This window comes from Anneissia japonica, unplaced genomic scaffold (genome assembly GCF_011630105.1).
Source record: "Anneissia japonica isolate Jap-2015-1 unplaced genomic scaffold, ASM1163010v1 scaffold288194_len294098_cov161, whole genome shotgun sequence".
Lineage (NCBI taxonomy): Eukaryota > Metazoa > Echinodermata > Crinoidea > Comatulida > Comatulidae > Anneissia > Anneissia japonica.
Window position 1 is genome coordinate 4,823 of NW_022756127.1, and position 21,020 is coordinate 25,842.

The window sequence follows — 21,020 nt, forward strand, 5'->3', positions numbered from 1 at the left end:
TTTTCATTTTTCTGTACAGGAAGGAAGACAACAAAACTTGATGAGACGTTTGTTGGATGGGAAAAGGAGTTAAGAGAATTTAGCCGCGAACACCAGGAGCAGCAGCAGAAAATGCAGGAGGAAGTTTTCAGGTGGGAGGCAGAACGCGAAGGCTCAAAAAGGCAAAAGGCTCATGAGTTGCAATTTTTGCAAGTGATCTCGAACATGTTTAGGCCCGAAAACCCACCAGCATCTACAGTACAGTCCAGAATCAACACCTCAGTACTTACACAATGCTACCTCGACCATCATCATCATCTGGTAGCAGACAACCGTCTTCGTCTTTTCAGCACCACTGTAGGCCTACTGTTTTCCCTCGACTACCACGATTCCATCGCCTTTGTCATCAACACTGACTTTCAACAGAACACCAGGTTCAACTCGCCCATCATCATCTTCCGAAATTCAACACGCATCACACTAAAAAACCGTCATCCCAGCAAGGCACACTACGCCAACAAAATAATATCATTCTACCGACTACGTCATCACCACTGTCTGTCAACAGAACACTAGCTACAACTCACCCATCATCATCTCAAAATAAATTCAACGTGCATCCCACTATCTCGCCATCACCTCAGCCCTGCACACAACGCCAACATAATACCCCACAGGACAACAGGAAAAAGGGCATACATCAGCCATGGTTTCAACTGTGGTGCATGTATTGATATGCGTTTTTTAAGTGCGTAATCGTTAGTTTTCGTTCTTGCTTAGGTTCATCACAATTGCTTAGGTTCATCACAATTATTTAATGTTAAGTGTGCCACCTTATTTATTTTGCCATTAATATCATATTTGTTATTGGTTTTTTTTTTTTTTTTTTTTTTTTTTTTTTTTAAAAAAATTTTTTTTTTTTTGTCAACAGACATGAAAATATTTTTATTTTTATATTCTTTAAATATATCGTACATTTAGCTATGGTAGGTAGTTATTTTTATATGCTGTGTTGTATGTTGTATTGTATGTTCATATGGTTTCATTTCGTTGTTGCTTAGGTTCATCACACAACTGTTTTTATTAATAATTTAATTTTAAATGTGCCACTTTATTTTGCTATTAATGTCATTTATTGTTGTTTTTTTTTGGTTAATAGACATGGAAATGTTGTAATTTTCCTATTTTACCTTTAATTTATCGTATGCTTAGCTGTGGTAGGTAGTGTAGTTTTTTATGCTGTGTCGTATGCTGTATTGTATGTTAATATAATTTCATTTTTAACATGTATATATCTGGAATAAACATTGATGTATAATATAAATATAGTTTTTCATGTTCATTATATTTCAGCGTGAAAAGAAGTCACTTTAAAAAAACTTACTCTCAAAAAAACTGTAAATTGAAAGAGTGCTGGTATAATTCACAATATAACACTGGTTAAAGCAAAGAACTAGAAAGCAAAACTATTTACAAATACGTTTTTTAATACTGTACATTGTACAAAGAACGAGTAGGCCTAACATTCATATAATAGTGTGTCTATTGTCTGATCAAGGTGCAAATGTTCCCGCGAGGAATTAGCAAACATAGAGGCGAATGTAGCGTTTGGAGAACACCACTACAAGGCGAGTAGGAATGTGTACAGATCACTGATCACTAGTGCATAACGGGTCTCATTCCCGGTTGGATTTGCCTGGGATCTTGGTTCTTGAGGTTGTGGCTGTTGCAGTGCATCGTTTTCTACCACCTTATCCCACTCTGTGTTGTAGACCTCCCCTTCTTCAATGCAGATGTTGTGGAGTATGCAACATATGAAAGTACCATATGGGGAACATTTCTCAAAGCACTGTCGTTGCGCTTCATCAACAACCTTCACCTCCCTTTCAACACCCCGAAGCTTCTCTCAACAGCCAGGGGTCAAGCCCCCCCCCCCCAACATCGGCCAAAGCTCGTCGGGCACTTGGACCCAAAAAAAAATAGGCCTAGTTTTCCCATCCCAGCCATTTCCGGCCATTTCGAAGTCCCAATTTAAAAAAAAAAAATCTCGGTTTGGGGGAGGGGACACCCCTTCGCATACCCACCCCTGGCTCGGGCCTTAGCCTTCAGATAACGCTGCGCGCTATTCTTACACCCATAAATACTTAGGGGCCCCAGTCGGACATCTTAGCCCCCCCCCCCCCCATAAATTATTTCCTAGAGCCGCCACTGTTAACAACAAAAGCAACATTACAATCCATACCCCAGGATCAGGATCTGGGAACATCTTTCCCTTGCGCAGAACAACTAAAAACGGGTAAAATATGAGTAGGGCCTACGTTTCAATGGACATATCAGTCAATATTCAGGAACGGTAGCAGTGCTTTGTTTTCGCGCGGTTGTGGTTGCTATTGTCGGAAGCAAAGGTCATGATATGATATGACATCACATCACATCCCATAATGCAAGCTGACCCCAGCGATTTCACAACATCATTAGTGAGCGACCTTCTAACTACCCGCTAAAATCTACAAAGCATGAACAATACGAGGGTTGGTTGTAGGGCCACAGGCGACTCGCTGGGTTTTACCGGTAAATGAAAAAGGCGAGTTGCGCATGGACACAGGCTATGAGTGAAACAGGTCCGACCAGCAAAATATTTGTAGGAATTCTCTAAAACGTACGTAACTATGGTTTTTCCGACATATTCACTTGTTTCATGTGATTTGTAAAACTTACTAGCAAACCTAATTCCATTATCTGGCAGTTTTTAATTTTCTAAAATTTGTGTTGGAAACTGGCAATTTTGTCTGGTAGTGCTTATTTTTTAATTCAGTAGGCGATATTTTTGATCCGTTTGGAGCCTGGTTTTGTAACAATAGCCTGTATGCCTACGTCACTCTAAAACTATTTATATGCATAGATATGAATATTATTTTTAGCTTTTGTTGACTATAGCTTGTTCATGCCTTTGTTTTATATATTTCGCTGCCTCTCCTTGTATTTCAGCTGGAGGGCTGAAATACAAGTTACATTAGCGCACAAGGATGATACGTTCCCGTGTGCATTTATGGCCCGTGTGCATTTATGGCCCATGTGCACGTTAAAGAACGCAGAACACTCTTGGGATTAGAGTAGGGGGATTGTCTCCCGGTGAACTGCCCAATCATTACCAGAAGGACCCCACTGGAAATAAGTCTTCTTCTAGACTTTCGTGTGCTATCCTTGGTATTTTTACACCGAATAAATCCAATCCAATCCAATCTAAAATATTCTATCAACAAATTCTAATATTTGTATACACTTCATAATTCTGAGCAGTAGTCTCCTGGTATTCAAATTTTCTTAAGGCCAAATCAGACAGCGTCGGCCGACGCAGTCCGACCCGATTTATCGTCGGGGACAGTCTTATCCCGTCGTGAGAAATATTAAACATGTTTAATATTCTACGACGCGACTGCCACTGACGCACACCATCGCGTCTGCGTTTAACTCACACAGGCCCGACGCGACAACAAATCGCGTCGGGCTGCGTCGTACGACGCGGTCTGAGTTGGCCTTTATATGGCGAACCTATATTTCGGAATGGCTAACTTACCGATCCACCGTTCGTTTCAACTATTTTTTTATGTTAATGTTTTCTATATAAATATTTCGATTAAAAACGGGATTGTTGAAGGACATATGTCCTCAGACAAAGCATAAGGATCTTATTAAAGTATGCAATATTGTGACCAGTTATAGAGCTGAGCCTAACTCGTAAAAGTCGACTTTTTAAAATGTATTAATATTTTCAACTGATTTCTTCAAATCACTTCAATTTCATTGCTTCATCAGCCATCAAGAGCTATTACCCACTAAACACACAATAAATATATACCAGGGAACAGTTAAATTAAAGTGCTTTGGTCCTTGTCTTTCTTGTAAATTTTATTAACGTCACCAAGGTCAGAGTATTAAAATTCTATTGTACAGTATACAAATATTGACTGATTATGAGGGGAATGGTGAAATTAATTGCCCCAAGGTGATGTGGAGACCGTATAGCCTATCTTCCCGAGGGAAGATAGGTCTCCATGCATCACCGAGGGGAAATAGATTCCATTGTTCCCCGAATATAGAGCAGTCAATATTTGTTTTATATACCTCATACATAGATTCTACAAGGCCTCAAAAAGTACTTACTTCCTAGCCTGTTATATTATTAGAGACTAGTAGGCCTACTACTACTACTACTACTACTCGACTAGCTAGGCCTAGACCTAGGCGATCAAAGAGTGTGTCTAGCTCTTGTTTGCATATTTCCTCAATTTTAACAGCACCATCTTCTTGTATAAGTGTAATTTTGCCATACCTGACGTAGAAATTTACTGAATACTCAGTACGTTTGAAAACAATTGCGAAAAAAATCGCAAGTTGTTCTCGGGTGGGACTCGAACCCACGATCTCCATATCACTAGCCTAGCACCATACTTCTAGACCACCAAGCTTGCGCCTGGTGGCCAGGGTTAAATTCGAGTCCAAGAAAACAGCGGGTACTGCAGTGTTGATATTGTCATTGTCGTCATGGAATAGACAATAACTGGATTTGCGTCAGGAGAAACAGGTATTGGTGTAATTTTGCCCTACCTGACGTAGAAATGTACTGAATACTCAGTAGGTTTGAAAACAATTGCGAAAAAAATCGCACGTTGTTCTCGGGTGGGTCTCGAACCCACGATTTCCAGATCACTAGCCTTTTTTTCGCAATTGTTTGTCGTGTAATGTGTAAGGTTGACTGTTGTGAGTTTGGTCAACGATGAGGGCGCCAGTGCAAACAAACGCAAACTAAATATACGTCAATGAAGTCAGTATTACTTTTATTAATCTGCAAACTCTGTTTAGTCTGGTGACTAAAGAAATACAAATATAACAATCAATAACAATGATTCGCTTAACCATGAATAACAACAATAATAATAACGGCATCAATATTGTTGACTGATAACAGTTTCAATATCAAACAATCCTAATCAACGATGATGAATCAATCTAAAGGTTAAGCTATAATTTAATGGATGGTGAGACACAAGTAACAGTACATACTAAATCGTCATCCGTAAATGCTAAATTTAGAAACACAGTACATGAGTTCGTAGAAAACGTTCAAACCTTACATGAATTATGGCGCAACAAACTCGTGATCAACAACCCTTCAATTCAAAGGTCTCATATTCTCGTTCATATAAGCTGACTGTAAAGCAAGTATCAGAATACATAAATTAATTACTTTACTATATACTACAATGATTACCTTTACTACTGAGTTTACACATCAAAGATTATAATCGTCAAATTAATCATAAAAAACACAGTGAATAGTGGGGATTATATGGGCGCAGCCATACTGTTTTGACATATCACCTAATTGTTATGACCTTCCTACATCATTTGACCTCGTAAGAAACTTGAGAATATTAGAAACTTGAGAATATACAACGTGTATTCCACTGAACCTGGTCAACTTTCAAACTTTTAGATAATTATCTTGAATTATCATTAAAGATTCTAAAGCTCATCAATAAATGATCTTGAAAGATTACTTATTAAACTAACAGAAATAACAAATACACAAAAACATACGAAATACGCAACTTTCTACCAACGTGAGCAGCAGCGACGAAGGATACCTTCTCTTCGAACTTCATACTGCTACTGGCGCGCTTAACAATGGTAGACAACGTGACCACTCACAATTTTTGTAATACCCAATGGGTCGAAATTACCAAGATTCAGCAAAAATTGCCCAAATTACCCAAGCTTCCCGAAAATGCATTAAAATTTGAAAAATGCGTGTTTTTCGCATGTATTGTTTCCCTTTTAGTTCAATTTATAAGCAATTTTTTATTGTAATTGTTTGTGTTAATTCTTAAAATTAATATTCATGAGGTGATAATATGGATAGAAAATACGCCCTCAGTCGGCCAGTGTTATCAGTGTAGACCATTGATCAAGTTATATTATGTAATGCATTAATTAGGTAAGATCAATGGCAACGAAAATCACAAATAAACAATCTGAACCCATGTTTATAGCAATTAACAGTCAATTAAGAATGATATATGCACTTCGTTGAGTTTTGCTTACTTGAATGGACTGAAATATATTTTGTTACTTCTTAATTTTTCCTCTATGACAAAAATATTTAATTTTCTTAGTAAAAATAAAATACCCAAGGATTTGAACGGAATACCCAAGAACCCAAGACCAAGTCAAAATACCCAAGATCTTGGGTAAATACCCAAGCAGTGGCCACGCTGATGGTAGAGTTGAACTCTAAACGAAGGTAATGTGTAGCGCCGCCAACGTTAATGTAGTATTATCTTAAGCAAGTTCGTTTACAACGCCTTTACATGTCTCTCTGACGCAAAATCCAGTTATTGTCTATTCCATCACGACAATAACAATTATTATCAACCCATCTTCTTGCAATATATTTGTCGAATATCAATTGATAAGACATATTTAATTTGTCTTTTGGTGCTTTTGTTATCGGCTTTATCAAGAAGTAATGCTAGGCCTAGGCTAGTCCTCCTTGATCTCGAACGAGCATGCCTCCATATTTGTTTATCGTCTACTCGCTGATCCGTGAGCGATTTTTTTTCCGTACGAAACATTTGCATGAAACTCCACTCGGGCTGTCTCGATTGACTCGACTCGAAAATCTCAATTCTGGAGGTCAAATGGTCATCAACTAAAGATAAGCTAAACGTCTACAAAACCTCTGAGATAAGGATTGCTGGCCGTTGTCTGATTTTGAAGAAAAAAATAACATATTGATGTTACCATGCTAATAGAATGGGTTGTTTAAAACGACATATGTAATTGATTTCGCTGCACGAATAATAAAAACTGTTACAGTATTTGAATTTGAGTTACATACTGTGAACATTTTTGTTTTTTAGTTGGCCGCGGTTTTGGATAATTATTTAAGTACCTTTGACGAATTCGAGTCAACTCGGCCCCAAGTATATCGTTATTACGGTATCATGATAGTTAGGATTTTTGTTCATGTACCGTACTAAGAGAATGTGATCGCTTAATCAAAACAGTTTTTAGAAGGCGGCTTTCAGGGGAAAGCGCAAAGGGGAAGGAAAAAACAGCATTTTTTGATCAAATATGAAACAGAGTGACAGTTATTTTGAAATTAAAAGAAAACTGAGAGACAGCTCTAAAATGGATGCCATCATAGGACCTGCCAAAATAGCAGCGTACCAATGAATGAATGCGGCCTAGTTGTTAATTATAGGCCTAATATTGTATTGTACTGTAGGTACTTCTTGATTACAAGGCTTAGGCTAAGTTAATAAATGGCGAAATTATATATGGTTATTTAATTATTATTATTATTATTATTATTATTATTATTATTATTTATTATTATTATTATTGTTATTAATATTATTATTGTTATTATTATTATTAATATTATTATTATTGTTATTATTATTATTATTATTATTATTATTATTATTATTATTATTTAATATTAATTACATTACAAGGTTAGTTAGGCCAAGTTTATTAATGTCGGAATGATATATTTAATTTATTATTATTTAATTTTTTACTTACTGTCCAATTTTTATTTCATGTTTATATGTTTTTAAAATTTCAGTCAATGGCATGCGAAGCGTTACTGTTGTGTCAGGCCTAGGAACCTAGGGGGCCGAGTCTTGGGGAAGATGGATAGCAGGTAGGACCTAACTTAGCTTGTAACTAGGCCCAATAGTTTAGCCTCTTTTGCTCAGCCTCAAAGATAGGAATGTACCTATTTACTACTGGCACTATACACTATAGAAGGGGGTAATAGCTGTTGTTGTTGTAGGTAATATTACATTTGATAACAGACATACAAGAAGCTCACTAGTTACAGACGAAGCCTAGGCCTACATCCCATAAGATTTCATAGGCCTACCGTAGGTAAACATATACATATATAAAGAACAGCACAGTATGGTAATAGAATACTCGATTTTCATGACATTGCGAAGTGCCTGCTCTTGTTCGTATCGAACTCGAGTCGAGTCAATCCGAGACAGCCCGAGTGGAGTTTCATGCAAATGTTTCGTACGGAAAAAAAAAATCGCGATCCGCGACGCAGTCAGGGGATAATCTTGTCGTAGAGGTCACAGTCCCCAAACCGTCAAGCAGCGCGATGTTGTGGGCCTAGATTTTGCACATCGCGAAGGGTAAAAAAAGTACTATTTTTGAGAGGAATAGTACATTTTGAGAGAATAGTACTTTCTATTGCCCCGCTTCTTAACCAATCAGATGCCAGAATCTATGTATGAGGTATATAATACATAATAGGGAGCTTTCGATTGCACGACGACGGTAGGACGTAGAACGTAATGACGTCACTAAAAGTCATCTGCGCATGCCAGAACGTTGTCACCTCGTCGAGTAGATTCTGGAACGCAATTTGGCCAAATCTACGTATGCAGAGAACGTAGCCCGCCAGGTAGGACGGTCACGCATGAGTGATTCCGTTCTAACGTTGCGTCGTCGCACAAATCGAAAGCATTATAATGTCCGGCGACCCTATAAGATATTTTGGTGACCCCATTTTGGATTACGACCTATAATTTGAATACCAAGGAGGAGTAGTCTATTCATTATTTTACAATTTTTACAACTTTCAATGATGTTGGTCAATGTCAATTATGCCTCTAATATATGCCAGGCTAACTTACCTTGGACATGAATATAATGACGACAATATTTGTAATTAAGTCTATATTATGTTACCTGTTGTACTACTGATTTTTTAATTTTGGACAACGTTTCTTTATTTGTATTTTAGATACCACAGCCGATCATAGAAAACCTGTGAAATTTTCATAAGCTATTGATAACTTGGGAGACGATGTTGTCTAAACCAGAATGCCATGATTTTGTAACTAATATTTTGGGAATTTTAAATTGTTTCGAAAAATTCAAACAGGATAAAAGACAACTTGTTTGCAACATATTACATACATTTATGCACATCGAACCATTCCAAACCGTGCATGCTATAAATCTGTCTCTTATACACATCTAGATGTGTATAAGAGACAGCCTGATAATTTTACAATTTTTACAACTTTCATTGATGTTGGTCAATGTCAATTATGCCTCTAATATTTGCCAGGCTAACTTACCTTGGATATGAATATAATGACGACAATATCTGTAATTAAGTCTATATTATGTTACCTGTTGTACTACTAAATTTTTAATTTTGGACAACGTTTCTTTATTTGTATTTTAGATACCATAGCCGATCATAGAAAACCTGTGAAATTTTCATAAGCTATTGATAACTTGGGAGACGATGTTGTCTAAACCAGAATGCCATGATTTTGTAACTAATATTTTGGGAATTTTAAATTGTTTCGAAAAATTCAAACAGGATAAAAGACAACTTGTTTGCAACATATTACATACATTTATGCACATCGAACCATCCAAACCGTGCATGCTATAAATGTAAGTCCAGGTAATCGTCGTTTACCCTTATTTAAAGAAATTGAAGATGCCATGTTTAAATGTCAGGGTGGTAGCTGCTATTCGCTGAACTACTTCGTCAGAGAATTACTAGTGACAATAGGTTATGACGTTAGGTTTGTGGGATGTAACGCATTTGGTCAACGTAACTTTCATCTAGCGCTGATAATTCGATCACTTGACGAACCTGGAGATATATATCTTGTTGACGTAGGCACGTCATTACCAACCTGGAAAATAATACCAATTGATTTTAAAACTGTCTCGCCCGTTTACACACAAGGATTTCTGCATTATCAACTAAAAAGGAAAGACGATACAACAATAGAAGTATTCCACAAGCGTAACAAACCTTCTGAATTGAACACAGGACAAACCAATTGGTACTTGTATTACGAGGTATGTCTGACTTCAGTCGATATAGAAGACTTTGCTGTGAATATGGAACAACTCTATGTCAACCCGAATTACTCTAGCTTTCCATTCCTGCTAGAGGTACGAGTCGTTATTTTCAAAAATGACCGACTCTTTGCACTTAAGAATAAAGAATTTATCTACGAGAACGATCAGAAAGAGTTGATGAAAGAGTTAGTGATGACAACCAGTGAGTTACGTCATATTTTGTTAAAGTATTTTCCTAAAATTTACAGCTTTAACAATAATATACTAGAACTGATAGAAAATCCCATGTAATGTGACTGATACAAGCGTTCTAGTACTATTATTGATGTTTTTGATGTACTAACATTATTCAAGTTTTCTAGTACTAACATTATTGGCAATTCCCAAAACTGATCTATCTTATTGTTTAAAGAAGCGTTTGCTATACGAGACTACACCCTTTGTTTAACAACGGGCTCAGAGCTTCAAAGGAGCTTTCTTTGTTTTTGTAGGTATGCTTTGACCAGTATAGTAAGAGTGCTTTGATCTTTAGTTTAAATCACTAAAGGTACATATACAGTGTTTAAATAAGGACATGATGGATCATCGTAGGGTACCCTGTAGCTTTTCAACCAATAAGGTCCTATAAAAGTCATTGTGTAATAAAATGCCTCCGACGGGATTCGAACCTGCGACCTCTCGCTAACAAGGCGAGCGTCATAACCACTAGACCACGAAGGCTTCATGGTAGAACAGGTCCAAATAACCGTCGGGAACATTATATTACACAATGCTACGACTCAAAGAGGGCGTTCGGCCAGATAAATCTGGCAATACGGCTGGAAATACTGTCGTATGTTGTATATGATACTGAAGGGAGTTAGTCGGCTAACTCCCTTCAATATCGTTTAAATCACTGTTATACCACCTAACCACTAGAGGTAATGTTTTGATTGGTTAAACACTTTTGGTATTTGTGCATAAGCTTGTAAATATGGATAATGTTTCGTCCTGATGATGACACAATTAATGTCAAAATATTGAATCCCAAGACAATGGCGTGCATTTCAATACTTGGAGTATGTACAGTATTATTCTTTCCGATACGAGTAGTGTTATACATATAAACAATAGTATTGTGATAGGGTTAAGAATTATCACATAGTTTATGAAATTATCAATTATCACATAGAGGTGAAAGTGTTCGAAAGCTAGTGTAGTGTCAAATAAAACTAATTTTATCAGTCTTACAAGTTTACAGGTTTCATTTACTATCATCAGAATAGTACAGCTCATTCATTTTAATTGAAATTTCTTTGTTTCTCTTTTGTGGGTGTCACACCCACACACACATTTATTTTAACGTATAATTAGCAAATTTTAACGTATAATTAGCTATTTTCAGTGCATTTATTTCAAATCGTTACTAGTGTCATTATAATTTTTGCGTCATTCTATTTCAGTTTAATCATTATATTTTTTTTATTTTATATGTAAAGGTAGGTAAATATTTGGTATGAGAATAACCCATAACTCGCAGTGATAGTGTAATGTAGTATTAAGGTTAAATACTTATATAACCATTGGAATTTGTATATCATCTATACCCCTTCACCTATTAAATGTCTTAAATTAGTTTGACAGTTTTAATGGTCAACATGAGTATACAGATAATCTAATCGTACAATGGGTCATTCTATAACTTTACCCTAGTCAATTGGACTTGATCTTTCTCGCACTATAAATCTATGATTGAAAGTTTTAAGCATCATTGGCGTCATTCTATTTCAATTTAATCATTATGATTTTCATTTTATATGTAAAGGTAGGTAAAATTTGGTATGAGAATAACCTATAAATCGCAGTGATTGTGTAATGTAGTATAGTATTAAGATTCAATAATGTTAACTTATATAACCATTGAAATTTGTATATTATCGATACCCCTTAACCTGTTTTAACAAAACAAACTAATTTAAAACATTTAAAAATGTCTTAAATTAGTTGACAGTTTTAATGGTCAACCTGTATACAGATAATCTAATCATACAATTGGCCATTCTATAATTTTTCCCCTAATTATTTGGACTTAACCTTTCTCACACTATGAATCTATGATTGAAAGTTTTAAGCCTAAGTCTTGAAGTTTGTAATATATCTTAATTAGCGGTTTTTTGGAAAACAAGTTATTGTACTAAATCGTAGAAAGGAATTTCTCTATGATCCAATCAGAAACTCCAAAAATATGGGGTGACTTAACTGAGACACACCCCCATTACCTTGAGTATAATAGGCAAACATGCCACATCACTTATTAAGACCGAGAGATTTCAGTGGTCAGACACCAGAGAGAAGGGATTAAGAACTGACTCCACTCTGAATGGGTTGAACTCTAACATCTGAGTAACCTGGAGTCAGTAGTCGATTGTTATGTACAGCAGAATAGTTGATGCTGAATAAAAGATTGGCAGTATATTGGTACAAAAGAACTGTGTTTATGTCTCATTGACAGTCGCTACTTTCACCCGTGCCCGTTCTCGTTAAAAAACATAGTGAGCTTTCGCTATCCTGTTTCGCGTTCTCCCTTGGTGGCAGCACAGCCTGTTGCTACGTGGTGGCACAATGCCTACTCGAATAGTAGGCATGCGGAATGGCGGGGCCTAGCCTAAGACCAAGTACACTGATTACAGTATGTGAACATCTGGATCTGCAATCAGTATTAACTATCATGATTTTCTGAAGGTAGTATATAATAATTTAATACAGAATATGATCAAATTTCATTGAAATGCTCTAAATACATTCAGTTTCTGGTGTCGATTCATAGCCCTGGATCCAGTTTCTGAATCTTGGGTTGCGAGTACGAGAAAACTAAAACTAGGCCTAAACTGGTGACGTCATACACAAACATATGGGCTTTCTCGGCGTATTGGTTGTCAAAAGAGATAACGAAAGCTCTACCAGCTACATTTTCACATCATTCCACAACGGCTGTTGTCGAATTTTGTTTTCTTTTGCAGCTCCGAAATTATAGAACTCTTTTACCCAAACTTAAATTAACTTCAAATACTGATGCATTCTAAACGCTCTTTAAAACTCATCTCTTTGACCAATAATTCTTATTTATATCTTTAAGCGCCAATGACAAATATTTTTCTAACAGGCGCTATACAAATTCTCCAATTTATTATTTTATCCTAACCAAAGCCCCGCTAAATTGTGCGAGTCTGTAATCCAGTTGTATGAGAGAAGGTGCCTAGTAGCGAGTGAGTGAGGATAGAAAAGCCGGCTAGTATGTAGAGAAATAGTTCGAAACAATAGGCTAGGTGAGGTAGGCCAAGAAGCAAGGTGGCAGTGATCGTGAATAAACAACGTGAGCAAAGAGTGAACATGAATGTCAAAACAAAACATTAGGGACACGCCTCTATAAATAAGTAAAATTATTTTTTAATGAAACTTTGAATGACAATGGATTAATTTAATGTAATGCGAGAACATTCCTAATATTGAGTCAAAAGTTATGGATTTATTATTTTATTGTAGAAAATAGGCCTCAATTCATTCAGAATGCTGTTTTAATATTTCAAAGTTAGTTACTTTATTTGTAACCCGAAATTGTTTAAAAAATAAAATAATAGGAATTATAGAGAAAGTGGTTGGCGCATTGGTTGTAGCTTGGACTCCCAACCTTTGAAGTCGAGGGTTCGAAACTCTCGCTGTGCAAGTTATTTGTGTTCCATGGGCAATTGTACGGTTGTCTCTCTCCACCCAGGAGTACAAGGGGGTACCTGATAGGTTTAAACACAACCATGAGCTGATTACAGCTGCAACATTATTGGGCATAAGTGTTGTTCCATGTGTTTCATCCAGTGACGGGAGTAATAATGTAAAGCGCATAGAGGTTAGTCTACAATGCGCTATATAAGTCGACAATTATTACTACTACTACTATTATTATTATTATTATTATTATTATATTATATTGTGAGTTTAGAAAAAAAAAGGTTAAAAAATCAGTTAAAATGCACAAAGGAAATCCAGAGGCAACGGAATGACGCATTTAGATGGGAGTTTGAAAGAAGGGATACGTGCTGTTGGTTTGTTACACTTGGAAAACATGTTTTAGTACCATTTACCGTGTGCTGACACATAGCGGACACTAAATTGGTCCTGAGCAAACCAGAGTGTAGGGACTGTTACTAGAGAATGCAGGCCCGGTTTTATGCGTGAACAGCTTTTATTTTTAGCCTGATAAGAATAATAATGTTCGAATCTCCAAACACTACGCCTTGCAGCTCGCGTCTCAAACGAAAGTAGAGGTCTTTTTTTGTTTTTCTCGCCAAATCTCTATTAATAACTAAATGATCGCAGCGTTCCAAGACTGCTTTTCTATTGCTTCCAATGATCATATAATTACAAGACAGCGTACTCCGCGATTTCTGCACGCAAATCCTCTAACAACGCTACGTAGTGCGCCCTCTCGCAATTACATTACTTTTAAACTTTGACATCTATGATCTTTGTTTAAATTCTGTAACGAGTAGTAAGCTGTGCAATCAATCTAAACATGCCTGACAGCAGATACACCGATACATTATTTTTTTCAAAAAATTGTCATCAACTCTAAATTAGCTTTTGAGAATTTGCATATACGCAGAAACTCCAAAATCGGAGGTTTGAATAAAAGTTTGAAAACTCCGATTTTGGAGGTTTGGCGTATAGTACGCAGAAACTCCGACATCGGAGTTTTGGCGGCGGGCGCAGACATTCCCATTTCGGAGTAATTAATTATTAGTACGCACAAACTCCGAAATCGGAGGTTTAAATAAAAGTTTGAAAACTCAAATATTGGAGATTTGGCGTATAGTACGCAAACCCTCCGAAATCGGAGGTTTAAATAAAAGTGTGAAGACTCCGATTTTGGAGGTTTGGCGTATAGTACGCAGAAACTCAGAAATCGGAAGTTTGAATAAAAGTTTGAAAAGTCCGATTTCGGAGGTTTAGCGTATACTACGCAGAACCTCCGAAATCTAAGGTGTGAATAAAAGTTTGAAAACTCCGATTTTTGAGGTTTCGCGAACCTATACCTATAGTACGCAAAACCTCCAAAATCGGAGGTTTCCGTAAAAGTTTGAAAACTCCGATTTCGGAGGTTTGCTTATAGTACGCAAAACCTCCGATTAAAACTTTTGCTCTCTCTCTATGTAGAGAGAGCTTGTTTAATTAATAGTACGCAGAAACTCCGAAATCGGAGGTTTGAATAAAAGTTTGAAAACTACGATTTCATAGGTTTGGCGTATAGTACGCAGATCCTCCGAAATCGGAGTTTTGGTGGCGGACGCCACCAAAATTCACACCAAATTCACAAACAGTAGCATGCTGTATTTTCGCGCGATTGCGGTTGTTATTGTCAGACTGAGAAGCAAAGGTCATGATATGATATGACGTCACATCACATCCCATAATGCAAGCTGACACCGGCGATTTTACAACATCATTAGTGAGCGACCTTCTAACTACCCGCTAAACATATCAATTCGTAGGCACAACTTAAGCAACGCGCAGAGATTCCCGGTTTCACCAATATAGCCCAAAAATAGATGACTTTTTGTGGTTTTTTAGCAATATCTTTTGATCAAAAAATCGGATAAATTGTCTAAAACGGTTTATTGTAGCTAAATTTATACAGCTCTTTCTAATGTACTTTAAATCATATTTTTAAAGTACACTGAAGTTCCGTCAATTTTAAGTTTAAAATTGCTTGGTTTGTTGTATTTGCCGTGTAAAAACCTAAGTTGTGACAGAATCAAGGCCACTTCGGCGTGGTTAATTATTCATAGAACAAGAACCACTCAACCGATTCACTTGTCTAAAACGGGAAAACATTTACTACAGATTTTGACCTTTCTTTGTTAAAAAATTCACAATGATTTGTCAATTTATTCCTCCGTCACCTTTTGATCAAAAGGAAAAAAACTTGATATGATCTCTAACCTAGGGTTGGGTGTAGTGCGGCAGGCGACTTGCTGGGTTTACCGGTCAATGAAAAAGGCGAGTTGCACATGAACACAGGCTATGAGTGAAACAGGTCCAAACAGCAAAATATTTGTAGGATTATCTCTAACACGTACGTATGGTTTTTCCGATATATTCACTAGTTTCATGTAGTATTGTTAATCCAGAAACTTTACTAGCAAATAACGCCATTATCTGGCCGTTCTTAACTTCCTAAAAGTGTTGGAAACTGGCAATTTTGTCTGGTAGTATATATTTTTCAATTCAGTAGGCGGTATTTTTGATCCGTTTGGAACCATGGTTTTGTAACAATATCCTGTATGCCTACGTAATTCTAAAACCGTTTATTTGCATAGATATAATTATTAATAGTTTGTTCATGTATTTTTTTTATATATATTTCGCTGCCTCTCCTTGTGTTTCAGCTGGAGGGCTGAAATACAAATTACAAATAGTGCACCATCTTTGGGATGAGACGTTGGTACCGTGTGCATTTATATGGCCCATGGCACGTTAAAGAACATGTACACTCTTCGGAAAAGAGTAGGGGATTGTCTCCCGGTGTACTGCCCAATCACTACCAGAAGGAGCCCACTATAGAAATTAAGTCTTCTTCTAGACTTTTATGAGCTATCCTTGTTTACACCGAATAAATCCAATCCAATCCAATCTAACATATTAATCAACAAATTCAATATTTGTATACGCTTCATAATACTGAGCAATAGTCTCCTGGTATTCAAATCTTCTTATATGGCGAACCTATATTTCGAAATGACTAACTTACCTATCCACCGTTCGTTTCAAATAATTTTTTATATTAATGTTTTCTATATAAATATTTCGATTAAAGACGAAATTGTTGAAGGACATATATCCTGACAAAAAATGAGGATTTTATTAAAGTATGCAATATTGTGGCCAGTCAGAGCTTAGCCTCACTCGTAAAAAATCGACTTTTTAAGAGTCAACTTTATTGCTTCATCGGCCATCAAGAGCTATTACCTACTAAACACACAATAAATATATACTAAGTGCTTTGGTCCTTGTCTTTCTGACCAAGGTCAGAGTATTACAATTATTGTCGGTCACGACCTATAATTTGAATACCAAGGATAAGTAGTCTATTCATTTTTTTTTACAATAACTTTCAATAATGTTGGTCAATGTCTATGCCTCTAATATTTGCCAGGTTAACTTACCTTGGACATAAATACAATGACGACAATATTTGTAATTCATTCTATATTATGTTTCCTGTTCGACTACTAAATTTTTAATTTTTGACGTTGTTTCTTTATTTGTATTTTAGATACCATAGTCGATCATAGAAAACCTGTGAAATTTTCATAAGCTATTGATAAATTGGGAGACGATGTTGTCTAAACCAGAATGTCATGATTTTGTAACTAATATTTTGGGAATTTCAAATTGTTTCGAAAAATTCAAACAGGATAAAAGACAACTTGTTTGCAACATATTACATACATTTATGCACATCGAACCATTCCAAACCGTGCATGCTATAAATGTAAGTCCAGGTAATCGTCGTTTACCCTTATTTGAAGAAATTAAAGATGCCATGTTTAAATGTCAGGGTGGTAGCTGCTATTCGCTGAACTACTTCGTCAGAGAATTACTAGTGACAATAGGTTATGACGTTAGGTTTGTGGGATGTAACGCATTTGGTCAACGTAACATTCATCCAGCGCTGATTATTCGATCACTTGACGAACCTGGAGATATATATCTTGTTGACGTAGGCACGTCATTACCAACCTGGAAAATAATACCAATTGATTTTAAAACTGTCTCGCCCGTTTACACACAAGGATTTCTGCAGTATCAACTAATAAGGAAAGACGATACAACAATAGAAGTATTCCACAAGCGTAACAAACTTTCTGAATTGAACACAGGACAAAACAAGTGGTACTTGTTTTACGAGGTATGTCTGACTTCAGTCGATATAGAAGACTTTGCTGTGAATATGGAACAACTCTATGTCAACCCGAATTACTCTAGCTTTCCATTCCTGCTAGAGGTACGAATTGTTATTTTCAAAAATGACCGACTCTTTGCACTTAAGAATAAAGAATTTATCTACGAGAACGATCAGAAAGAGTTGATGAAAGAGTTAGTGATGACAACTAGTGAGTTACGTCGTATTTTGTTAAAGTATTTTCCTAAAATTTACAACTTTAACAATAATATACCAGAACTGATAGAAAAACCCATGTAATGTGAATGATACAAGCGTTCTAGTACTATTATTGATTTTTTGATGTACTACCATCATTCAAGTTTTCTAATACTAACATTATTGGCAATTCCCAAAAACTGATCTATCCTATTGTTTAAAGAAGCGTTTGCTATACGAGACTACACCCTTTGTTTAACCACGGGCTCAGAGCTTTAAAGGAGCTTTTTATGTTTTTGTAGGAAGGTTTTGACCAGTATAGTAAGAGTGCTTTGATCTTTAGTTTAAATCAATGTTATACTACCTAACTACTAGGGGTAACGTTTTGATTGGTTAAACACTTTTTGTATTTGTGCATATAAGCTTGTAAATATAGATAAATTTTTATCCAGATGATGACATAATTAATGTCGAAATATTCAATCTCAGGACAATGGCGTGCATTTCAGTACTTGGATTATGTACAGTATTACACTTTCTGATACAAGTGTTATTATACATAAATAATAGTACTGTATTGTGATAGGGTTAAGAATTATCACATAGTTTATGAAATTATCAATTATCACATAGAGATGAAAGTGTACTGTGTGTTCGAAAGCTAGTGTAGTGTCAACTAAAACTAATTTTATCAGTCTTACAAGTCTACAGGTTGTATTTACTATCTTTAGACTAGTACAGCTAATTCATTTTATTGAAATTTCTTTGTTTCTCTCTATCTTTTGTGGGAGTCACACCCACATTTATTTTAACGTATAATTAGCAAATGTTAACGTACAATTAGCTTTGTTCAGTGCATTTATTTCAAATCGTTACTAGTTTCATTATAATTTTTGACGTCATTGTATTTCAGTTTAATCATTAGAATTTTTATTTAATATGTAAAGGTAGGTAAAATTTTGTATGAGAATAACCCATAACTCGCAGTAATAGTGTAATGTAGTATTAAGGTTCAATAATATTAACTTATATAACCATTGGAATTTGTATATCATCGATATCCTTTCACCTGTTAAATGTCTTAAATTAGTTTGACAGTTTTTAATTGTCAACCTGAGTATACAAATAATCTAATAATACAATTGGTCATTCTATAACTTTACCCTACCTAGTCAATTGGACTTGACCTTGCGCACACTATGAATCTATGATTGAAAGTTTTAAGCGTCATTGGCGTCATTCTATTTCAATTTAATCACTATGATTTTTATTTTATATGTAAAGGTAGGTAATTATTTGGTATGAGAATAACCCATAACTCGCAGTGATAGTGTAATGTAATGTTCAATAATATTAACTTATATAACCATTGCAATTTGTATATCATCAATAACCCTTCACCTGTTAAATGTCTTAAATTAGTTTGACAGTTTTAATGGTCAACCTTAGTATGCAGATAATCTAAACATACAATTGGTCATTCTATAACTTTACCCTAGTCAATTGGACTTCACCTTTCTCACACTATGAATTTATGAGAGAAGAGATTACGAACTGACTCCACTCGGAATAGGTTGAACTCTAACATCTGAGTGTCCTGGAGTTAGTAGTCGATTGTATATATGTACAGTAGGATAGTTAATGAATAAGATAAGATAAGTGATGAATAAGATAAGATAAGATAAGTGATGAATAAGATGAGATAAGATAAGATAAGATAAGATAAGATAACTATTGTCCTGCTCGTCATCACATATTATATTATAAAATGTAAAACAAATATGAAAAAACATACAAAACAGTCACTATAGAAAATATAACAATTTACAAGTAAAATACAATGACTAGCCATCGATAAAATAATCGAATTATAATTATGATTATTTTATTATTCTTATTATTATTATCATTATTATTGTGATTATTATAATAAAATCTTTGCAGTATATTGGTACAAAAGAACTGTGTTTATATCTCACTGAAAATCACTTCCGGCCAACCGGAAGAGATTACGAACTGACTCCACTCGGAATAGGTTGAACTCCAACATCTCAGTGACCTGGAGTTAGTAGTCGATTGTATATATGTACAGTAGGATAGTTAATGAATATGGTAAGATAAGTGATGAATAAGATAAGATAAGATAAGATAAGATAAGATAACTTTATTGTTCCACAAGGGAAATTCTTCTGCTCGTCATCACATATTATATTATAAAATGTAAAACAAATATGAAAAAACATACAAAATAGTCACTATAGAAAATATAACAATTTACAAGTAAAATACAATGACTACCATCGATAAAATAATCGAATTATAATTATGATTATTTTATTATTCTTATTATTATTATCATTATTATTGTGATTATTATAATAAAAGCTTTGCAGTATATTGGTACAAAAGAACTCTGTTTATATCTCACTGAAAATCACTTCCGGCCAACCGACCACTAAATATTACACTAGGTGTGGTCCGTGACTACCACCTAGCCTTATCGCTTATAGTAGAGATAAGAGCTTTCGCTATCTCGTTCGAGAACCAATCTGCGGAGAAAAAAAATACCCGTTCTCGTTACAAATATAAAAAAAAAAACAAAAAGAAATAGTGAGCTTTCGCTATCCTGTTTCGCGTTTCCCCGAGAACCAAACCCTTGGTGGCAGCACAGCCTGTTTGCTACGGGCGGCACGCTCTTGGGCCGAGGTGACACGATGCCTAATCGATAGTAGGCCTGCGGAATGGCGCGCCTAGGACGAACTATATTGATTACAGTATGTGAACATCTGGATTTGCAATCAGTATTAACTATGATGATTTTCTCAAGGTAGTATATAATAATTTAATACAGAATATGATCAAATTTCATTGAAGGGTCATTCTTCGCTAATGTGCCATTTTAGAGGTTTAGAAATCATGAAAAAAAAAGTTTCACATTTGTAATTCTTTTATTACACATGTCACCATTATGCCATATAACAACTATAATAAACAT

At 35.6% G+C, this 21,020-nt stretch overlaps 2 protein-coding genes, 1 long non-coding RNA gene and 1 other non-coding gene across 4 annotated transcripts; 2 read left to right on the forward strand and 2 right to left on the reverse strand.

Moving 5' to 3' along the window:
* The first annotated feature begins 2,495 nt into the window (after positions 1-2,495).
* Positions 2,496-10,461, forward strand: LOC117124102. The gene is made up of 4 exons (XM_033270243.1): positions 2,496-2,638; positions 7,616-7,693; positions 8,804-9,020; positions 9,470-10,461. The coding sequence occupies exons 3-4, from the start codon at positions 8,867-8,869 to the stop codon at positions 10,180-10,182; spliced, it is 867 nt and encodes a 288-aa protein (XP_033126134.1). The 5' UTR covers positions 2,496-2,638; positions 7,616-7,693; positions 8,804-8,866; the 3' UTR covers positions 10,183-10,461.
* A 77-nt stretch (positions 10,462-10,538) lies between these two features.
* On the reverse strand, positions 10,539-10,611 carry Trnat-ugu. Its single transcript has one exon. It is a non-coding gene; the product is annotated as a tRNA-Thr (tRNA).
* Positions 10,612-15,427: 4,816 nt separating this feature from the next.
* On the forward strand, positions 15,428-20,090 carry LOC117124101. The gene is made up of 2 exons (XM_033270242.1): positions 15,428-15,997; positions 17,198-20,090. Exon 2 carries the CDS (start codon positions 17,261-17,263, stop codon positions 18,125-18,127), a length of 867 nt encoding a protein of 288 aa, XP_033126133.1. The 5' UTR covers positions 15,428-15,997; positions 17,198-17,260; the 3' UTR covers positions 18,128-20,090.
* Positions 18,870-20,845, reverse strand: LOC117124103. Its single transcript, XR_004447925.1, has 2 exons — positions 20,085-20,845; positions 18,870-19,622 (listed from the first exon to the last, which is right to left on the reverse strand). It is a non-coding gene; the product is annotated as an uncharacterized LOC117124103 (long non-coding RNA).
* Between the last annotated feature and the right edge of the window lie 175 nt (positions 20,846-21,020).